The sequence below is a fragment of the Jaculus jaculus genome, chromosome 1, assembly GCF_020740685.1.
Source record: "Jaculus jaculus isolate mJacJac1 chromosome 1, mJacJac1.mat.Y.cur, whole genome shotgun sequence".
Classification (NCBI taxonomy): domain Eukaryota; kingdom Metazoa; phylum Chordata; class Mammalia; order Rodentia; family Dipodidae; genus Jaculus; species Jaculus jaculus.
The window spans coordinates 159,894,345-159,912,045 of NC_059102.1; the positions used below are offsets into that span (position 1 = coordinate 159,894,345).

General features: G+C 54.4%; 1 protein-coding gene across 3 annotated transcripts; it reads right to left on the reverse strand.

Moving 5' to 3' along the window:
- Positions 1 to 872: 872 nt before the first annotated feature.
- Positions 873 to 17,701, reverse strand: LOC101596217 (aldehyde dehydrogenase family 3 member B1). 3 transcript variants are annotated; one of them, XM_004656770.2, is made up of 10 exons: positions 17,565 to 17,701; positions 10,548 to 10,710; positions 8,215 to 8,325; positions 8,005 to 8,125; positions 7,507 to 7,592; positions 6,151 to 6,232; positions 4,721 to 5,107; positions 4,249 to 4,415; positions 2,782 to 2,881; positions 873 to 1,358 (listed from the first exon to the last, which is right to left on the reverse strand). In XM_004656770.2, the coding sequence occupies exons 2-10, from the start codon at positions 10,707 to 10,709 to the stop codon at positions 1,174 to 1,176; spliced, it is 1,401 nt and encodes a 466-aa protein (XP_004656827.2). In that variant the 5' UTR covers position 10,710; positions 17,565 to 17,701; the 3' UTR covers positions 873 to 1,173. The 3 variants fall into 3 exon arrangements, with proteins under 3 accessions (XP_004656827.2, XP_044999242.1, XP_044999175.1); XM_045143307.1 differs by lacking the exon at positions 17,565 to 17,701 and adding an exon at positions 16,569 to 16,601; XM_045143240.1 differs by lacking the exon at positions 17,565 to 17,701 and adding an exon at positions 16,086 to 16,231.

The window sequence follows — 17,701 nt, forward strand, 5'->3', positions numbered from 1 at the left end:
CAGGTCCTCCAACCGCTGCAAACGAACTCCAGACGCGTGTGCCACCTTGTGCATCTGACTTACAAAGGTCCTGAGGAATCGAACCCGGATTCGTAGGCAAGCGCCTTAACCGTTAAGCCATCTTTTTAGCCCCCGAAGGGACTTTTATCATCTCTCCGAGCTGCGCCTGGATTCCTGTGGCTTGGGAACCTAGTCTCGTTAAGGCACTGAGACACCCTGAGGCAGCCTTGGCCGGAGAGGTGGCCTGGGAGGGCTTCCAGGAGGAGGTGTTGTCGTAGCTGGCAGTGGGGAAGTCGGACAGGTTAGGAAGGACAGCATGGGTGCACAGGTCACCCAGACAAGGAGCCGCTGAGTGCAGGGCTGACCCACGTCCCCTCATTGTTTAGAGTGTAGGACTCTCTGGCCATGGAGGGGGTCTCAAACAGAGGAGTAGCATGGTCCAAGCTTCCTTTGGGAGGGTCGTTGGGGGGGGGGCAGGTCACTCCTGAGGAGAAGGTATTGGACGATGGCTGTTGCAGGGCCCACTCTGGCCTTGTGATTTGCTATGGATGGGAGGGAGCTTCCTGGGGCTTACGGAGGAGAGGAGGAGGAGTTTCACGTGGGACTCTCACGATTTTGGTTTTGGAGGCTGAGTGAATGGGAGCTCCGTTCTTAATAACTCAGGGCTCTGACCAGACGGGTTGCATCTGTGGCCCCTGGCCGAATGGGACACCCCTCTGGAAGTGGGGCATGCCGAAGGCGCCTTGTGCAGCGCTAAGGGGAAGACCGCCAATACGGGAGTACTTTGTAGCCCTGTCTGGTGTGGGAGGAACGAGGAAGGTGGCCCCACCACGCCCCAAGAAAAGACATGACATCTGGAACTTGGGGTCAGAATCCCCTAGTTTAATCCTCCCAGTAATCTCAGGCGTTTCACTGTGCAGATCAGATGGTAAACTGAGGCTCAGAGGATACAGTTTTGGCCTGCTCACAGAGCACAGAGGTAGGTTCTGGGTGCCCCCTTCTCCCAGGACACAGTGGCTGGCATGGGGAAGGGTACAGGTCATTGCACCCTTTCCCACACTCCCACCCTTAGCCTATTCTACTTGGGAGCAGCTGAAGGCCTCAAAAGGGAAACCCCTAGAAGGCGGAGGGCAGCACTGCCCCGTGCTGGGCTGTGCACCCCAGGCCACGGGCTCAGAGCAGTGTGCACCTGCACTCCTCCATGGCCATCAGCAGTACCCTGAGGTTGCGTGGCGTGTAGGGTGGGTAGCGGAAGTCATTGATCTTCTCCATCCTGGGGCTGCGCAGTAGGCAGGCTCGCTGGTGGGAGAAGGTGTCGAAGGAGAACTTGCCGTGGTACTGGCCCATGCCGCTGGCACCTGCACAGTAGCACAGAACACAGCAGTCAGGCCTCTGGTGGCTAGCGGAGGGGATGTCAGACAGGATGATTCTGACAGGTGGGCTGAGTCTCAGTTTCCCCTCTGTCCAGTGGGCTAGAGCACTGAGCCCACACCAGCTCAGTAGCTGTTAGGGATACCAAGTGCTGGTGCAGGACAGGCAGAGAGTGGTCAGGGACACATGTTCTGCCCGGGGTTGAATCTTAGCTGTGCCCTGAATAGGTGTGTCACCCGGGCAAATCACTGTGCCTGTCTCCTGCTCTGTAACAGTGGCATCCATCTTCGAGGGTTGTGGTGGGAGCTAAGTGAGTGCTCAGACCCGTGGGATTCTCAGTGTCAGGAAGGGACAGAGATCCGGGCCAGAGAAGCTCAGGGGCGCAATCTGGGTGTAGTTGGGGAGTAGTGAAGGTGGGCATCTTGGAGTGAGGACAGAGGGGTGTGGGTTAATCAGATGTACAACTTGGGTTAGGGCAAAAGGGACTCGGGCTTGGGAACAACTCAGGGCCTTGGAGGTTGTTGACAGGTTAAGCTCAGTGGCTGGAGCGACAGGGGACGAGGGAGTTAGAGCAGGCAGGCCTTGATTCCATGGTTCTGGGTGGTGCGGTGGGTAAGGGCTGGGACTGGAGAGAGGCTACTGTGGGAGGAGAGGCATCTGGCAGTGATGAGGAACAGCCGAGGTCAAAGAGACTGGAGGGCAGAGGTCCAGTACTAGGCTCCTCTGCTAGGGCCGTGCCTGCCTTGGCGCGCCACATTGTGACTGCAGGGGCCTCGGCCTGCTGTGTGCACTGGCAGCCTTCTAGAGAGGGTCCAGGCTCCGCTGGGAGCACCTGGTCAGGTCCTGCTGTTACTCAGCTGCTGAGTGGACAGATGGAGGCACCAGTGCCACCTGCTTTGGCCCAACCTTTGCTGATAAAGTGAGCTCAGAGGAGGGAGTGGCTGTTACTGTCACCCAGTCTGCCTGGCTTGCTGGGACCAGCTGTGTTGGGGTTTGGGCATCTCCATGTCCCTTGACTCCTGGCAGCAGAGGTGTGTGGGTTGGGACTGCAGGGACCCAGCAAGGGTGAAGGAGCCATGTGGAGTGAAGGCACCCACTGCTGTGTATGCAGATTGGTGGCAGAGGGCAAGGAATTCAGTGGCCATGTTTGTTAAAACCTAAAAAAAAAAAAAAGGCACATCTACAAACCCACCTACATAAGTAAGTGTAGTCTGGAAAGTTCCACTGAAGAGTATGGGAAGGATGACAGTGGCAGGCAAGGCAGGACAGTGGTCAGTGGAGAGGGACCGCTTTTGCCTGCCCACAGCACAGAGGTCAGGTTGAACATTTTACAGTGAGAGCACAGTTAATAGCAGTATGGTGATGCAATGGTGGGACAATCCAGGAGGGCAGGGCTCTGCTGGCACCTACCCACTCCTCCAAAAGGCAGGCTGGGCAGCGTCATGTGCATGAAGCCATCGTTTCCACAGAAACCCCCACTGCTTGTCCGGGCCAGCATCTGCCTCACCACCTGGGAGAGACAGAAAGTGCACAAAGGTGCGCTTGGTTACACTTTCTTGTTTCAAGAGGTTCTGCTGAGGGTGGATGTGGTGAGACAAGCTTAGGAACACCACCCTTGGGACACGTTTCCTGCATGCCTGCTGGTCTGTGGCCCAGGCACAGTTCTGAGACGGGCCTGAGTAGGTGATCAGGACACCAGCATCACCTGAGGACAAGCAGAATGTGGCATTGAGGTGCCAGGGGAGGGACAAGATGTGGCTGCCAAGCCCCATGGCAGCAGTCATTCATGTGAAAGGGAACCTGTGGAGAGGGAAGGCCAGGCACTGGGTGGCATGAGCTTGGGTCACTAAGATGACACTTGGTTAGGATTGGGCCTGGCTCCTGGAGGGCTCTTCTCAAAATTCAGTCTTGGAAGAACACAGGAGAGGAGATGAGCACACACTGAACAGTCCCTGTGCCACCGCTTCACTCCACTCCCGGCCACGTGTGTGGCTGAAGTCTGGCCTCATGTAGTGAGTGGAGTGGATCCCATTAAGGGTGCAGCCATTACTCTAGCGAACAACAGTGCTCACACGGGTGTGTGTCGGGGTGGGGGTGAGCAGCAAGGACACGGCACAGCCTGTGTTCTAGGATCAGGTTAGGCCATTAGTTGGAGGGCCAGCTTACCCTACTACCAGAGGGCCTGTGTTGGGATTCCTAAGGGGCTCTATGGAGGAATTGGGGAGGGGAGGAAATGGGAACAGAGGAACCCTTGCTCTGTGTAGAACCAGAGAGAGTCACAGAACAGGGTGCATCCAGAGACAGACAGACAGACACACACACACACACACACACACACACACACACACACACGATGCCAGGCATGGTGGTGCACACCTATAATCGCAGCATTGGGGAAGTAGAGGCAAGAAAGATAGGGAGTTCAAAGTCATCTTTGGCTACACAGTGATTTTGACGTCAGCCTGTACTACATATGACTCTGATTGAAAAAATATATGTACAGGGCTGGAGAGATGGCTTAGTGGTTGAGGCACAAAGCCAAAGGACCTGGCTTCAAGTCCCCAGATGCACTAGGTGGCGCATGTGTCTGGAGTTTGTTTGTAGTGGCTATTCTCTAGCTAGTGTGCCCATTCTATCTGCCTCTCTTTCTCTCTCAAATAAATAAATAAATATTACCAAAAAAATACATGCATAGGAGTCCATTCTGGCTGGATAAATGGTTCAGGATATGAGTCTTGCTCTAGGGGTTTAGATCATCTACAGGCAGTGGAGCAGCCATCTTCTGCCGGAGTCCCAGGCAGGAGGACTATGGAAGGAAACATGGCCAGCCTGCACCCCTTTCAGCTCTTCTGTGACCCCAACTCCTCTGGGCCCCACCTGGCTGCTGTTGGAGAAGGCATACAGTGCCAGCGGCTTCTCCCGGCGGTTGATGAAGTCGATGGCCTCGTCCAGGCTCCTCACGGTCACCAGGGGCAGGATGGGCCCGAAGATCTCCTCCTGCATCACGGGCTCCGTCTCCTGCACGTCCACCAGCACCGTGGGCGCTGTGGGAATGGGGCGGCTCAGCCCGAGAGCAGGTGCTCAGTATGGGGAGGCCCAGGGTCTGACCTCCCAGGCCTCCAGGCTCTGAGCTGAGGGACCCGAGTCAGGAACTGAGGAGGCACAGGTCCAAAGTCACAGGGACATGGCATATTCATGTTCTACAATTGTGGCATCAGAAGCCGTGGACTCAGCAGGAGTCCAGCAGCAGATTCAAGCCCAGCCTCAGACTTGGGGGAAGCAGTGTGGGCCCCTCCGGCATAGAAGAGGCTCAGCCCCGCAGGCTGTGGTGGAAGAGAGGGGGACTCACCGATGTAGCAGTCACGCTCGTCAGTCTGGCCACCGATGGCCACGCGGCCACAGCCCAGCAGTCCCTGAAGCCGCTTGAAATGTTTCTGGTTAATGATGCGACCCAGGTTGGGGGAGGTCTGGGGGTCATCGCCATAGAAGCGGGTGATGGCACTCTGCAGGGCGGGCAGCAGCCGCTCCTGCATCTCAGGGCTGCACAGGACATAATCGGGGGCCACGCAGGTCTGGCCGGTGTTAAAGTAGCGGAACCAGGCCACGCGGTTGGCCACAGTCTGGGGGTCACAGTCGTCATCCACATAGCAGGGGTTCTTTCCCCCCAGTTCCAGGGTCACAGGTGTGAGGTGCTTGGCAGCAGCAGCCATAACAATCTTACCTACACGAGGGCTCCCTGGGGACATGAAAAGCAACCAGAGTGGCCCTTCAGTCACATGACCTGCACCATAACCTCACCTGGGTCCTTGCTCTTGCCAATCTGATACCTTGTAGACCAAGACCTCTCCATGTTCCCCATTTCTCCCAAGGTCAGCCTCCAAGAATGCAGAGGCTCCAGACAAAAAGGGTTTGTTCGGGCTTGGTGGGGTGGCACCTTGTTCTGTGATAAAGGACTTCATCCTCAGAACAGACCTGTGACTTTGGATTTGCCCCACTTTTACAGACGAGGAAACTGAGTGCGGAAGAAGTCATGGGGTCTGGCAGAAAGGTCCCAGCTCTGTCTGTTGGTCACTGGGCCCTGGGGACCTGGCCTGGAAGCCTGCCTCTGGGGCCTCACCTTACCTGTGCACCTAGTGACAGGACCCCAGACCTAAGGACCACTAGGGCTAGAGGACATGGTGGTGTGTCTGATGGCATTCTCCTGTGTCCTGTCCTTCCCACCCATGAGGCTACATGAGGTTTGGCTTTTCCTGGGTTGAGGCAGGGTCTAGAGAGAAGGCCAAGGCAGGCTTCTCCCCTACTCTGGCCACGTACAAGGTCCGAGGTGAGCCAGCTTGGGCTCAGACTGGATATACTGCCTGCTACTGTCTCCATCTTTAATTTTGTCCAGAAACTTCATACTGGTCTCTTGAAGCCAGGTAAGCCTCTGAGACCTGGTTTTGTGCTAGTGTGATGGTAGGTGACCTTGAGGAATAAACCTCACCAAGACTTGAGTATAAACGCTACCCTGGCCAGCTGGGTGACCCTGGGCAGGACACTGGGCCCTTCAGAACCTTGAGCCAGGGTCTCATCAGTAAGGGGTGCAGGGAGGCCATGAGGACCAGTATGGTCACATATAAGGCCCTGGAGGAAGTGAGGTCTGGTGTCAGGGCCTGGCATGATGGGAACTTAGTAAGGATAGACACTGGATTTATGAGGCTGGGGTCAGGAAGATTGTCTGTGACTGTGGGCATGGGATTCTGTCACTTCCTAAAGGATCGTGGGGAGGGGCTGCCTCACCTGTGAAGAAGATGTAGTCAAACCTGCATTCCAGCAACTGCCCAGTCTCCTGTGGCCCACCCAGCACCACAGCGAAGCAGCTCTGCAGGGACAAGGCCAGACTTCCTCAGATGCAGCTCCCAAGCCCAGTGGTAGCCCGCCCTGCCTAGAGCCGACCCACCAGGCCTCACCAATGTGTGGCGTGCTCTTCCCAAGAGCCCCAGCACTCAGGGAGCTAAGGCAGGAAAACCATTGCAAATCTATGGCCAGCCTGAGCTACAGAGTGAGACTGTCTCAAGACTAGGAGGCTGGAGAGATGGCTTAGCGGTTTAGGCATTTGCCTGCAAAGCCAAAGGATCCCAGTTCGATTCCCCAGGACCCATGTAAGCCAGATGCACAAGGGGGCACATGCATCTGGAGTTTGGATGCAGTGGCTAGAGGCCCTGGCACACCCATTCTCTCACTCTCACTTTCTCTACCTCTTTCTCTCTCTCAAATAAATAAATAAATATAAAAATATTTCTAAAAAAAGAAATAAAATAAAGGGGGGACTGGAGAGATTGCTTAGTGGTTAAGGTACTTGCCTGCAAAGCCAAAGGATTCAGGTTTAGTTCCCCAGGACCCATGTAAGTCAGATGCACAAGATAGCACATGTGTCTGGTGTTTTCAGCAGCTGGAGGCCCTAGCACACCCATTTTCTCTCTCATAAATAAATAAATAGAATATTAAAAAGTTACAAAAAAGAGCCAGGTGTGGTGGCGTACACCTTTAATTCCAGTACTAGGGAGGCAGAAGTAGGAGGATAGCTGTGAGTTCGAGGCCACCCTGAGAATAGACTACATAGTGAATTACAGGTCCACTGGGGCTAGAGTGAGACCCCACCTCAAAAAAAAGGGGGAGGCTGGAGAGATGGTTTAGCATTAAGGTCATGTGCCTGCGGAGCCTAAGGACCCAGGTTCAATTCTCCAGGTCCCATGTAAGAAAGAAAGAAAAAGCCAGGTGTGGTGGCTCACGCCTTTAATCCCAGCACTCGGGAGGCAGAGGTGGGAGGATTGCCATGAGTTCGAAGCCACCCTGAGACTCCATAGTGAATTCCAGGTCAGACTGGGCTACAATGAGACCCTACCTCAAAAAACAAAACAAAACAAAAGGCTTGATAGATGGTCTGGATTCAATTCCCTAGTTTCCATGTAAAGCCAGATGCGCAAATTAGCACATGCATCTGGATGCAGTAAGAGGCCCTGGCACATTCATTCTGTCTCTTCCCTAAAATAAAAACATAAAATAGAAAGAAACAACTCTGAGGTTTGGACATGGGCCCTGTCTTGCCCCCACCAGGGGCTGTCCAGCCCACAGGCCCTACTTCTTCCCACTTACCGGATCCAGATAGCGGGGCAGGACCTCAGCCAGGATCTTCTCCATGCCCTTGCTGGTCTCTGAGGGCTTAAGCACCACACAGTTCCCTGCAGGCAGTGCAGGGGAAAGCTGAGAGAGGGGCCCAAGGCCAGCTTCCATGCCCCGGCAGGGCAGATGCCAGCCACACCTGCTCTCAGACGAAGAATCTGAGCATCTCGCCAGGCATGGTGGCACATTCCTTTAATCCCAGCACTCAGGGGGACAGAGGTAGGGGGATCGCTGTGAGTTCGAGGCCACCCTGAGACTACATAGTGAATTCCAGGTCAGCCTGGGCTATAGCAAGACCCTTTCTCCAAAAAAACAATTAAAAAACTAAAACAATGTGGGCAGAGGTAGACAAAGGCCACATAGGAGGAGCAGGGTGCCAGCTCCTCCTGTCCTTCCTCTCTGGCTCTGTGGGTGGCCCTGAGGCCTGGGGGGTGGTGGTTAGGGGTGGGAAGGTGGAGGCTGCGCTCTCACCTGCGGCTATGGCTCCCACCAGGGGCACCAGCGTCAGATTGAGAGGGTAGTTCCAGGGCACGATGATGAGCACCAGGCCGAATGGTTCCCTCCGGATGAAGGCCGAATCCAGCTGTGTGGCCTAGGCAGGGAGCCAGGGGCGTGAGCGCAAGGCGCAGAGAGGAGCAAGTTCTCCTTGCCCACCCACTGCCCTGGTCCTCCACCACTCACCAGGTTCTTACGCACACTCTTGTCTTTCATCCACGCCTGCAAGTTTCTGAGGGCCAGGTCCACCTCAGCCTGGCTGATGGCTATCTCGGACACTTCGGACTCAAAGGCTGACTGCAGAAAGGTGTGGGGTCAGGATGGACCCTGGGGGCACCCAGGTCAGCGTGGCTGGAGCCTGAGGTGAGCATGGCTTCCTCCCTTTATTTGTTCATTCGTTCGTTCACTCATTCACACATTCACTCCAGGGAGCCAGGTATCTGGACATAGAACATTCTAGGCAGAGATCCCAGCCAGTGTGTAGACCTTGAGGCTTGCCTTGCTTTTGTTTAGTAGGGAATGTGGAGGGTGAGGTGATGGGCCAGGCGTGATGCTGAGAGAGAGAAAGAGCGAGGTAGTCTCCTTTTTGCAGCTAGTTAGTTAGGGACGAAGGCTCCAAAGAACATGGATGCCGAGCTGTCCTGCCAAGACTGGAAGAGAACTCCTGATTCAAGCTTCCTGGCTTTTCCTCCTGGATAGTTTCCATGGACACCCCTCCACACATTTTGGTGGGCTCTTTCCCACCAATCAATCAATCAATCAAGGTCCTCCATATACATGCCCATTTAGACTTAACCAATGAAGTTCATCCCAATGAGCTGCCTAATTTACATCTCCAAGGTTAACAATCCTATCTGCTTGGGACTTATCTGCTTATCTCTTAAGATAAATCTTTCTTTTTTTTTTTTTTTTTTGTTTTTCGAGGTAGGGCTCACTCTAGCCCAGGCTGACCTGGAATTCACTATGGAGTCTCAGGGTGGCCTCGAACTCACAGCAATCCTCCTACCTCTGCCTCCCGAGTGCTGGGATTAAAGGCGTGCGCCACCACGCCCGGCAAGATAAATCTTTCTTAATAATCTTATTTATTTATTTATTTATTTATTTTTTTTTTTGGTTTTTTGAGGTAAGGTCTCACTCTGGTCCAGGCTGACCTGGAATTAACTCTGTAGTCTCAGGGTGGCCTTGAACTCATGGCGATCCTCCTACCTCTGCCTCCCAAGTGCTGGGATTAAAGGCGTGCGCCACCACGCCCGGCTTATTTATTTATTTTTAGGTAGGGTCTCACTCTAGCCTAGGCTGACTTGCAATTCACTATGTAGTCTCAGGGTGGCCTTGAACTCACAGCGATCCTCCTACCTCTGCCTCCCAAATGTTGGGATTAATTTTGGGGGATCCAAACTCTGGTCATCCCGCTTGGGTAGCAAGCGATTTACCCACTGAGCCATCCTCCCCCCCAGCCCAAGCAAGGTATTGTGAGCTAGGTTCTAAATCAGGCCCTGTCCTTTCTGGCTGTGTGTCTTCAGGCAAGAACATGCCTTCTCTGAGCCTCTTCTGGGGATAACTGGCAGGAACAGTGGAGGGGCTTAGATGAGACAATGTCCACAGTTGGGCAGATGCTGCCTGCTGGGGCAGGGGATAGCGGGCTGTGAGATTAGAGGGTGGCACCGGATTAAATTTCTGGGCTTCCGCCTCCTTTGTGAGGTGTGGGTTTCTGGAGTTGGATGGGAAAGCCGAAGAGAAGAAACCTGAGCTGAGGGGAGGAAAGGAGTCAGGTCGGGTCTCATGGGATCTGGGTGGGGCTGGAGGGAAGGGAGTCAGTCCTTGGGGAGTCCAACAGGCTGGGGAAGTCTTTGGGATAACAGCAGGGGAACAGAGATGAGGGACCCAGAGAAGAGGAGCCTACTGGGAAGCCCCTGGGATACAAGCCCCAGGACTGGGAAGCCCTATGTGGCTGTACCCCAGGGCCCCCCTGGGGTGTAGAGGCTGTGATGCCCACGGTGCCCATGGTGCCCACCTCCCCAAGCTTCCTCTTCTATCACTCTGCGTCTCTCCTACTCCCTCCGCTGTTCTGGCCTTAACTACAGACACAGAAAACGCCACTCGCCCTCAGGACCTTTGCACATACTGCACCCTGGGCCACCTCCCTCTTCTCCTGCATGTCTCTTCTCTGGTGTCACCCTTCTCAGAGGAACCTTTCTGACCCCCACATACAATTCAGTACCCTGGTCCTGCTCCAAGGCCCACTTCATACTTGGAGTTGCCGGACAACACACACAGCCGGGGCTGTCTCGTTGACCTCCTCAGGTCAGCTCTGTGGACACGGGGACTTTGTCCCTGCAAGTGTTCCGGACAGGTGGTGGCCACTGGCTGTGACTTCAGGTAGGAGCTGGGGTCCCGGGAGATTTTTTTTTTTTTTTGCTCCCTTTCGCGAAGGATGTGGCTGACCTGTGCCCTTTATCCCCGCTGCACCAGCCCTACTGTCCCCTGGGCAAGCCCTGCCGCCCTCTCCCCCACGCCACCTTGCGCAGGTCCCGGGCGAGCGCGTCCTGCAGCTGCGGCTTGTTGTCGCGCAGGAAGCGGCCCAGGCTCCGGAGCTGCGCAGCCCGGAACTCGGCCGGCCGCGTCTTCCCGGAGCTGAAGGCCTCGCGAAGGCGCTGCATTGTGTCCTCTATCGTGTCCATCCTGCAGGATGGGGGCAGTATGAAGTGGGTAGCCAGGACCGCCCTCACCTTGGGGACACGCCCCAATGTCCTGCCGTGTGCACCCCCATGGCTCAGAGACCACCCCACATACAAGGTCTCTTTCAGGTAACTCCATGGGACAGGTGCTGCCTCTAAGACCCTCATGGAATCGACACGAGAGACTCATAGGCCACCTCTTCTGGGTGGCTGCACGATAGGGTGTGGGCCCAGGGACCCTTAAGTCCCAGTCCCCCGCAAGGCTGAGGGTCCCGGGTCTTCCTGCCCCATGATGATTAGCCCCAAATGTGACCCACTCTGCAGTCTTCACCCGCTTGGCTTGAGTGTAGTGGACAGGTAGGCGATAAGGAAAAGGACACTTCACCAACTGCTACTGCAGCCACCGCAGCCACGGGGAGCTGGGCAGAAAGGACAAGCCTGCTGGTGGCAGCTCTGAGGCCTGGTAACCTTGGCAAAGGTCCCAGTCCCACACTCTCAGCTCTCCTAGCACAAGGGAAGAACGACTTGGACCTCCCAGAGACTCTTTTGCCCACCCTGGTCCCCACCCCAGTTGAGGCACAGGAGGAGGTGACAGTTTTTAGGAGAGGTGACAGGTTGGACTGGCAGGCGGGGCAGGGGCCTGTCATTCCCCTGGGCTCCCGCCTGTTTACTTGAAGCTCATCAGAGGAGCCCTGTGACGCAGTCACTTCTTGGCCAGGTGCCGAGGACCTATGGGGACCCTTTCCTAGGCCCTTCTCTGACTTCAGGTCTCAGCGCGACAGATAGCTCCTCTATGCAGCCTTCCCTGGCACTCTCTCAACCCCTCTCACAGCAGGCCCTTGGCTCTGCTCCTCACTGTGCTGGGTGATAAATGCCTGCCTTCTGCCTACCTCCTCTCCCTCAGTGTCTCCTTCCCTGGGACTGGGAGACCAGCCCCTCTTTACATAATTCCTCCGCGGCTCAGCACCCATCTGTTAGAGACATAAAGACAGTGCCTGCCATCTGATACTGCTTGGTTTTTTTTGAGACATGATCTCTTGTAGCCCAGAATGGCCTCAAGCTCACTATGTAGCTGAGAATGATCTTGGATTTCTGATCTTCCTGCCTCCACCTCCCAAGGACCGAGGTTACAGATTACACATCCCCCACCTCCAGTTTAGCTGACAGGGTTTATAAAGACAAGGCCTTTGCTGTGAGCTTCAGAGTCCAGAGTGGGCTTCAGCACCTAAGGGTTTTGGCCATTGTCAAGTGGAATGCTTGGAGGGGATCAGTATGGTTTGGATCCCTAGTCTGTCCCAGCTGTCCATCTTGGGAGCTGAGCTGATCCCCAGGCCTCCTGCTCCCAGGGATAAGCTGGGGACTTGCATGAGACAGTACCTGAACCCTCCAGAGTGTCATTGGCCAGGTTCTAAATTCTGCTCTTATTTACTGTGAAACCTTCGGCAAAGTCCAAACCCATACTGCCTCAGTTTCCCTGCCTGTAACCGGGGGCAAAGCTCTGGTTTGCAGGCAGATCTCATGGCTGCACAAAGCACTTGTCATTGCTCTCAGAAAACATAGGGAAGGGGGTTGGAGAGATGGCTCATCAGTTAAGGCACTTGCCTGCAAAGCCTAAGGATCCAGGTTCAATTCTCGTAAAGTCAGATACACAAGGTGGCGCATGAGTCTTGGAGTTCATTTGCAGTGGCTGGAGGCCCTGGCGTGCCCATTCTCTCTCTATCTGCTTCTTTCTCTTTTTCTCAAATACATAAATATTATTTAAAAAAAAAGAAAACAAAATACCAGGAAGGTCAGTTATGCTTAAGAAGTCACCAAAGGTCATCCCCTCCCCAACGTCCTGTTTGCTCTCATCTGCCCAAGGCATGCCACACCCCACTCACTGCCTTTCACTACAGTCTCTGCAAAACCCACAAAAATGTAAAGCACCCTGTGGAACACTGGCCTATGGACAGGAGTTCTGTGGGTGGGATCTGGATGGAACATTCCAGCAGTGCTCCTAGCAACCAGGCTGCCAACTCAATGGGGCAGCGGGAGGCACACCTCTCCTGCAGGGCTACCCACCTGGTCTTGCCTCCTGGGGCTTGGTTGCTGTGGGCTGAACACATGGGACATGCTGAGTGGGAGGTGGGAAGCCAGGCCGGACCTGGATAAGGAAGCAGTGGAGGCCAACTCTTACCTGGGATCAGGGGACCTGGGCTGAGACCTCACAAGGGAGCTGGGCAGCCACAGTGGACACTGTGTGACACCACTGGGCAGGGGCCCCTCACTTCTTTAAACACTACACTAAGGCTGGAGAAATGGCTTAGCAGTTAAGGCACTTGCCTACAAAGCCAAAGGACCCAGGTTTGATCCCCAGGATCCCTGTAAGCCAGAGGCACAAGGGGGCTCATGCATCTGGAGTTTGTTTGAAGTGGCTAGAGGCCTTGGTTTGCCCATTCTCTCTCTCTCAAATAAATAAATAATAAAATATAAAAAAAATGACTAGGTGCTGGAGAGATGGCTCAGCAGTTAAGGTACTTGCTTGTAAAGCCTAACAACCTGGGTTCAATTCCCCAGTACCCACATAAAGCCAGATGCACAATGTGGCAAATGCATTTGGAGTTCATTTGGAGTGGCTGGAGGCCCTGGAACACCTGTTTTTCTGTCTCCTCTCTATCTTTCTGCTTATAAATAAATAAATAAATAGTATTAGAAAAAAACAAAACACTACACTAGCTCTGTCTAGGAAACCATTCTTTACCCCATTGAAGGATCTAGAGACCAGAACAGGGAGGTGAGAAGCTTTCCCTGGGCCATCCAACTTCTTCACATTGGAAAACTTAGGCATAGGGGTACAAAAGGGAGACACCCACCATGGGTAACAAGTTTCACTGTTGGGGTTCCCTTCCCTTCCCTTCTCTTTTTTTTTTTTAATAAAGATTTTTTATTTATTTATTAGAGACAGAGAGAGGGGAGAGAAAGAGAGAATGGGCATGCCACGGCCTCTAGCCACTGCAAACGAACTCCAGACACAGGTGCCACCATGTGCATCTGGCTTACATGGGGCCTAGAGAATCAAACCTGGTCCTTAGGCTTCCCAGGCAAGCATCTTAACCACTAAGCCACCTCTCCAGCCCCGTTCTCTTTTTCTCTCCAGCCCTCCCTCCCCTTCTCCTAATCCTATCATCATTTCTGTGCTATAGGGTCCAAGATCTTCCAAGATCTCTTCTTGAGCCCCGCCCTGGCTCGGCTACGGAGGTCCAGGGAGCATGATCCCTGGGGTCTCCATGAAGGTGGGGGGAGATGGGTGTTGTGAAGTCATTTGATAAGAAGTGGGGCCAGAGCGCTTCCCCCAAGGCCATGGACCTCGGCATTCCCCTACAAGTAGCGGTCAGCTTGGAGTGGTGGTGCACTCCTGCAATCCCAGCATTCAGGAGGCTGAGGCAGAAGGATTTCTGTGAGTTCCAGGTCAGCCTGGACTATATAAACAGTTCCAGGCCAGCCTGACACTACCTACACAAGACCTTCATAATAGGAGGAAAAAAATAACGACATCAAAATAGAAGAGAGACTAATTAGAAAGAAGAGGGGACTCGAGGGAGGATGGATTTGAGAGGGGAGAGTGAGGGTAGAGGCAAAGGTGAGAATTATCATGGTTTATTGTCTATACTTATGGAAGCTGCCAATAAAAAAAAAAAAATTAAGTTCCAGGCCAGCCAGGGCTACATAAGACCCTATCTCAAAAAACCAAAACAATACCAGCCACACATAAAAAGGAGCTGAGAATGTAGCTTAGTTGGTTGAGTCCAGCACAGAAGGCCCTGGGTCCCATTCCCAGCACTGCATGAACTGTGTGTGGTGGTACATTTCTGTAATCTCAGCACTTAGGAGGTGGAGGCAAGAGAATTAGGAGTTTAAGGTTATCTTCAGCCACACAGTTCAAGACCATCCTGGGCTTCTTGAGACTGTCTCAAAAAATAAATAAATAGGGCTGGAGAGATGGCTTGACCCCGGTTCGAGGCTCAGTTCCCCAGGTCCCACGTCCAGATGCACAAGGGGGGCGCACGCGTCTGGAGTTCGTTTGCAGAGGCTGGAGGCCCTGGCGCGCCCATTCTCTCTCTCTCCCTCTATCTGTCTTTCTCTCTGTGTCTGTTACTCTCAAATAAATAAATTTAAAAAAATAAAATAAAATAAATAAAGTCGGGCATGGTGGCACATGCCTTTAGTCCCAGCACTTGGGAGGCAGAGGTAGGAGGATCGCTGTGAGTTCAAGGCCACCCTGAGACTGCATAGTTAATTCCAGGTCAGCCTGGGCTAGAGTGAAACCCTACCTCGAAAAACCAAATAAATAAATAAATAATAATAGTAGCAAATAAATAAAGCACTCAGGTGCTGACCATGACAAGGTGGGACAGTGTGGACGTTTGCTGTGAGTGGCCAAGGCTGCAGAGAGATCTGGGGACAAGAGGAGAAGAGGAAGAGGTGGGCACTCAGGTCTGTGCTCCAACACCCCACGGATTAGCCGCCACCCAGACCCTTTCCTCATGTACCCCAATGATCCAGCATGTAGAAGGCCCTGGGTTCCATTCCCAGCACTGCATAAACTGAGTGTGGGGTATATCACTGTAATCTCAGCACTTAGCAGGTAGAGGCTCCGCCCTGTTCTCCACCCGCTCTGGTGGGCATGGAGTGGTTGGATTCCTGAGAAGGAAAGCTCTGCTTCAGTTTTCTCATCCACACCCCAGGCTTTCTGAGAGTATCCTGTCAGTGTAGCATGACCAGGGCACTCAGTGACCAGGACTCAAATCCCAGTAACTACACTTACTAGCTGGAGAACCTTGGGCAAGTTGTGGCTTACTTTCCCCTTCTATGAAATGGGGGAAGTTCTTGGAGCCACCTGTAGACTATAGGTGCAGCTGTTTGAGAAGGCCTGGTGTACACATGAGACCCAGGGCGCTTAGCCATTATCGTGCTGAGTGAGTGACGGTCAAATAGCTGGTGAAGGACAGAAATGCCAGAAGGGCACTAGGGTTGATCCAGTGTGGATGCCAAGGGAGGGAGGCAAGGGTACCAACCTGGGACAGAGGAAATATAGGGATGGGAGTGGTGGTGAGTGAAGGTATGGCCCCAGGGCCTGGGGACCCCTATCCTGGCCACCAGAAGTGGAAGCACTTGGATTGGCCTCAAAGACCACAGTCCCCCCAATCCTGGAAATCCCACTGTCCCCAGTTCTAATCTCCTGCTTGCATACTCAGCCTGGGTTCCAGAGATTCATTCAGAGGCAGCCCCTCCTGTCCACGGGGGTCTTTGGGGTTCTGAGAGCAAGACACTCCTGCATCTGGGGTGTCTCACCTGCCCCTCTTACCCATGCTACCCTAAAGGTGTCGCCCCTGATCTCACCTGATCTCTCTCTCTCAGGGCGGGTGCCTCTCCCTCTTCCTGGACTCAGACAAAGTTCACTGCTGAAGACTAAGGAGTATCTCTTTGGACTCTCTCCCCAGCAAGCCTGGCTTGTGTGGCAGCACTGGAAGATGGATGGTGCCAGAACGGACACTCGGGGATCACGGAGCACATTTCCTTAAAGGGCACCTCACAGGATGTCCAGTTCCGCATATGGAGGAGGCCCAGTTCAGACTCAGGGACTCAGGAAGCTGACCGGGCACCCTCCCTCGCGTTCTTTGCATCTCCTCAGCCCTCCCCTTCCTTTCCTTCTTCCCTTTTCTCCCCAGATAGTGGGCAAATGAGGCCAGGAGGGCAAGACAGGCCTGTGTGTGCAGTTGCCAGTAGCCAGGCCAGCTGGGATGACCAGCACCCCACAGTAGTTGAGCCTCATCACCACCAGGACCGGTCAGTAATGGCCCCAGCATTCCCAGGATACCATACCTGAGGTCTCACCAAGTTGCCTTTCTTCGTGGTCAGTTGCTCTGGCTCTGCCCTGAGCTCTGCCTTGGGCCCTGCCCTTATGTAATGTCCAACAATGCTGTCTCTGGGGCGGGGCTGCCCTGGCCTGGTGCCTGACCTTGGCTCTGGGCCAGCTGCAGGCTATAAACCAAGATTGCACCACCACCTCCTTCAGGGACCTAGAGATCCTCTCCTCAGTCACAGAGAAGGAAGCAGGGTCCACAGAGGGCTAGCAGCCGACCAGGATCATAGAGCAAGTCTGAGCGCTGTGTTGAGGGGTCTCAGCACTCGGGGAACCCAGGACAGTCGTTCTGGGAATTGCAGTGTAGACAGGGCCAGGTGGCCTAGAACGGCCAGCCTTCCTTTGGGACCCTCCCTTCTTTAAGCCTCAGTTTCCCCATCTGCAAAATGAAGTCAGTCCAAAAGCCCAGAAATATAACGCCAAAAGCAGGTCTGCCACCAGCTACGTATCAGGGCCCTTGACCGTCTGTGAAGAGAAACATCACCCCAGGTAGCATCCCATTCACAGGCATGTCACCCCAAACCCTGACGTTTTACAATGATGCATCAGGACCTGGAGAGGGGCAGGACTCTTGTGGGATTGGGGATGTATCCGTCCCCGAAGACATCTCCTCTGCCTGACACCCTCCAGGACAGTGGGCACGACACCATGTGTCGCTGAGGTGGTCCCTGGGGTCCTGCTCCTCTGCAGGGGCAGAGCTGTGCCTGGCCCCACCTGGGAACACCTCAGGAGCCAGAAGAAAGGAAGATGATCGGAGCAGCTGCTGGGGGCAGACAGGTTGGGTTACAGGTGATGGTGGGAGGAACATCCTTTGTGTGTCTGCCTTGACCCACCACCAGCGCAGTCCCTCTCTCCCCACAGGTGCCCCAGGCCTGCCTGGAGGCTCCAGGTCTGGGCCTCTGGGCCAACACACTTGGGAGATGCTCCTTGTGGGCCCCACCCAGCTTCCCACCTACCTGGGAGGACCGGAGAGCAGTTCAGGCCCAAGCCCGGCTGGCCGGCAGTCCTGCTGGATTCATCTAGCTGAGGTAGGTGCAAGGCTGAGGGGCCACTGAGGCCCTGTCCTCTGTGAGGGATGGAGCCCCCAGCCGCC

Coding starts and splice junctions, on each gene's coding strand:
- LOC101596217 (XM_004656770.2), bottom strand. CDS start 10,709: ATGGACACGATAGAGGACACAATGCAGCGCCTTCGCGAGGCCTTCAGC. Junction 8,326..10,547: donor TCGCCCGGGACCTGCGCAAG/GTGGCGTGGGGG, acceptor ACCTTTCTGCAG/TCAGCCTTTGAGTCCGAAGT. Junction 8,126..8,214: donor AGAGTGTGCGTAAGAACCTG/GTGAGTGGTGGA, acceptor CTCCCTGCCTAG/GCCACACAGCTGGATTCGGC.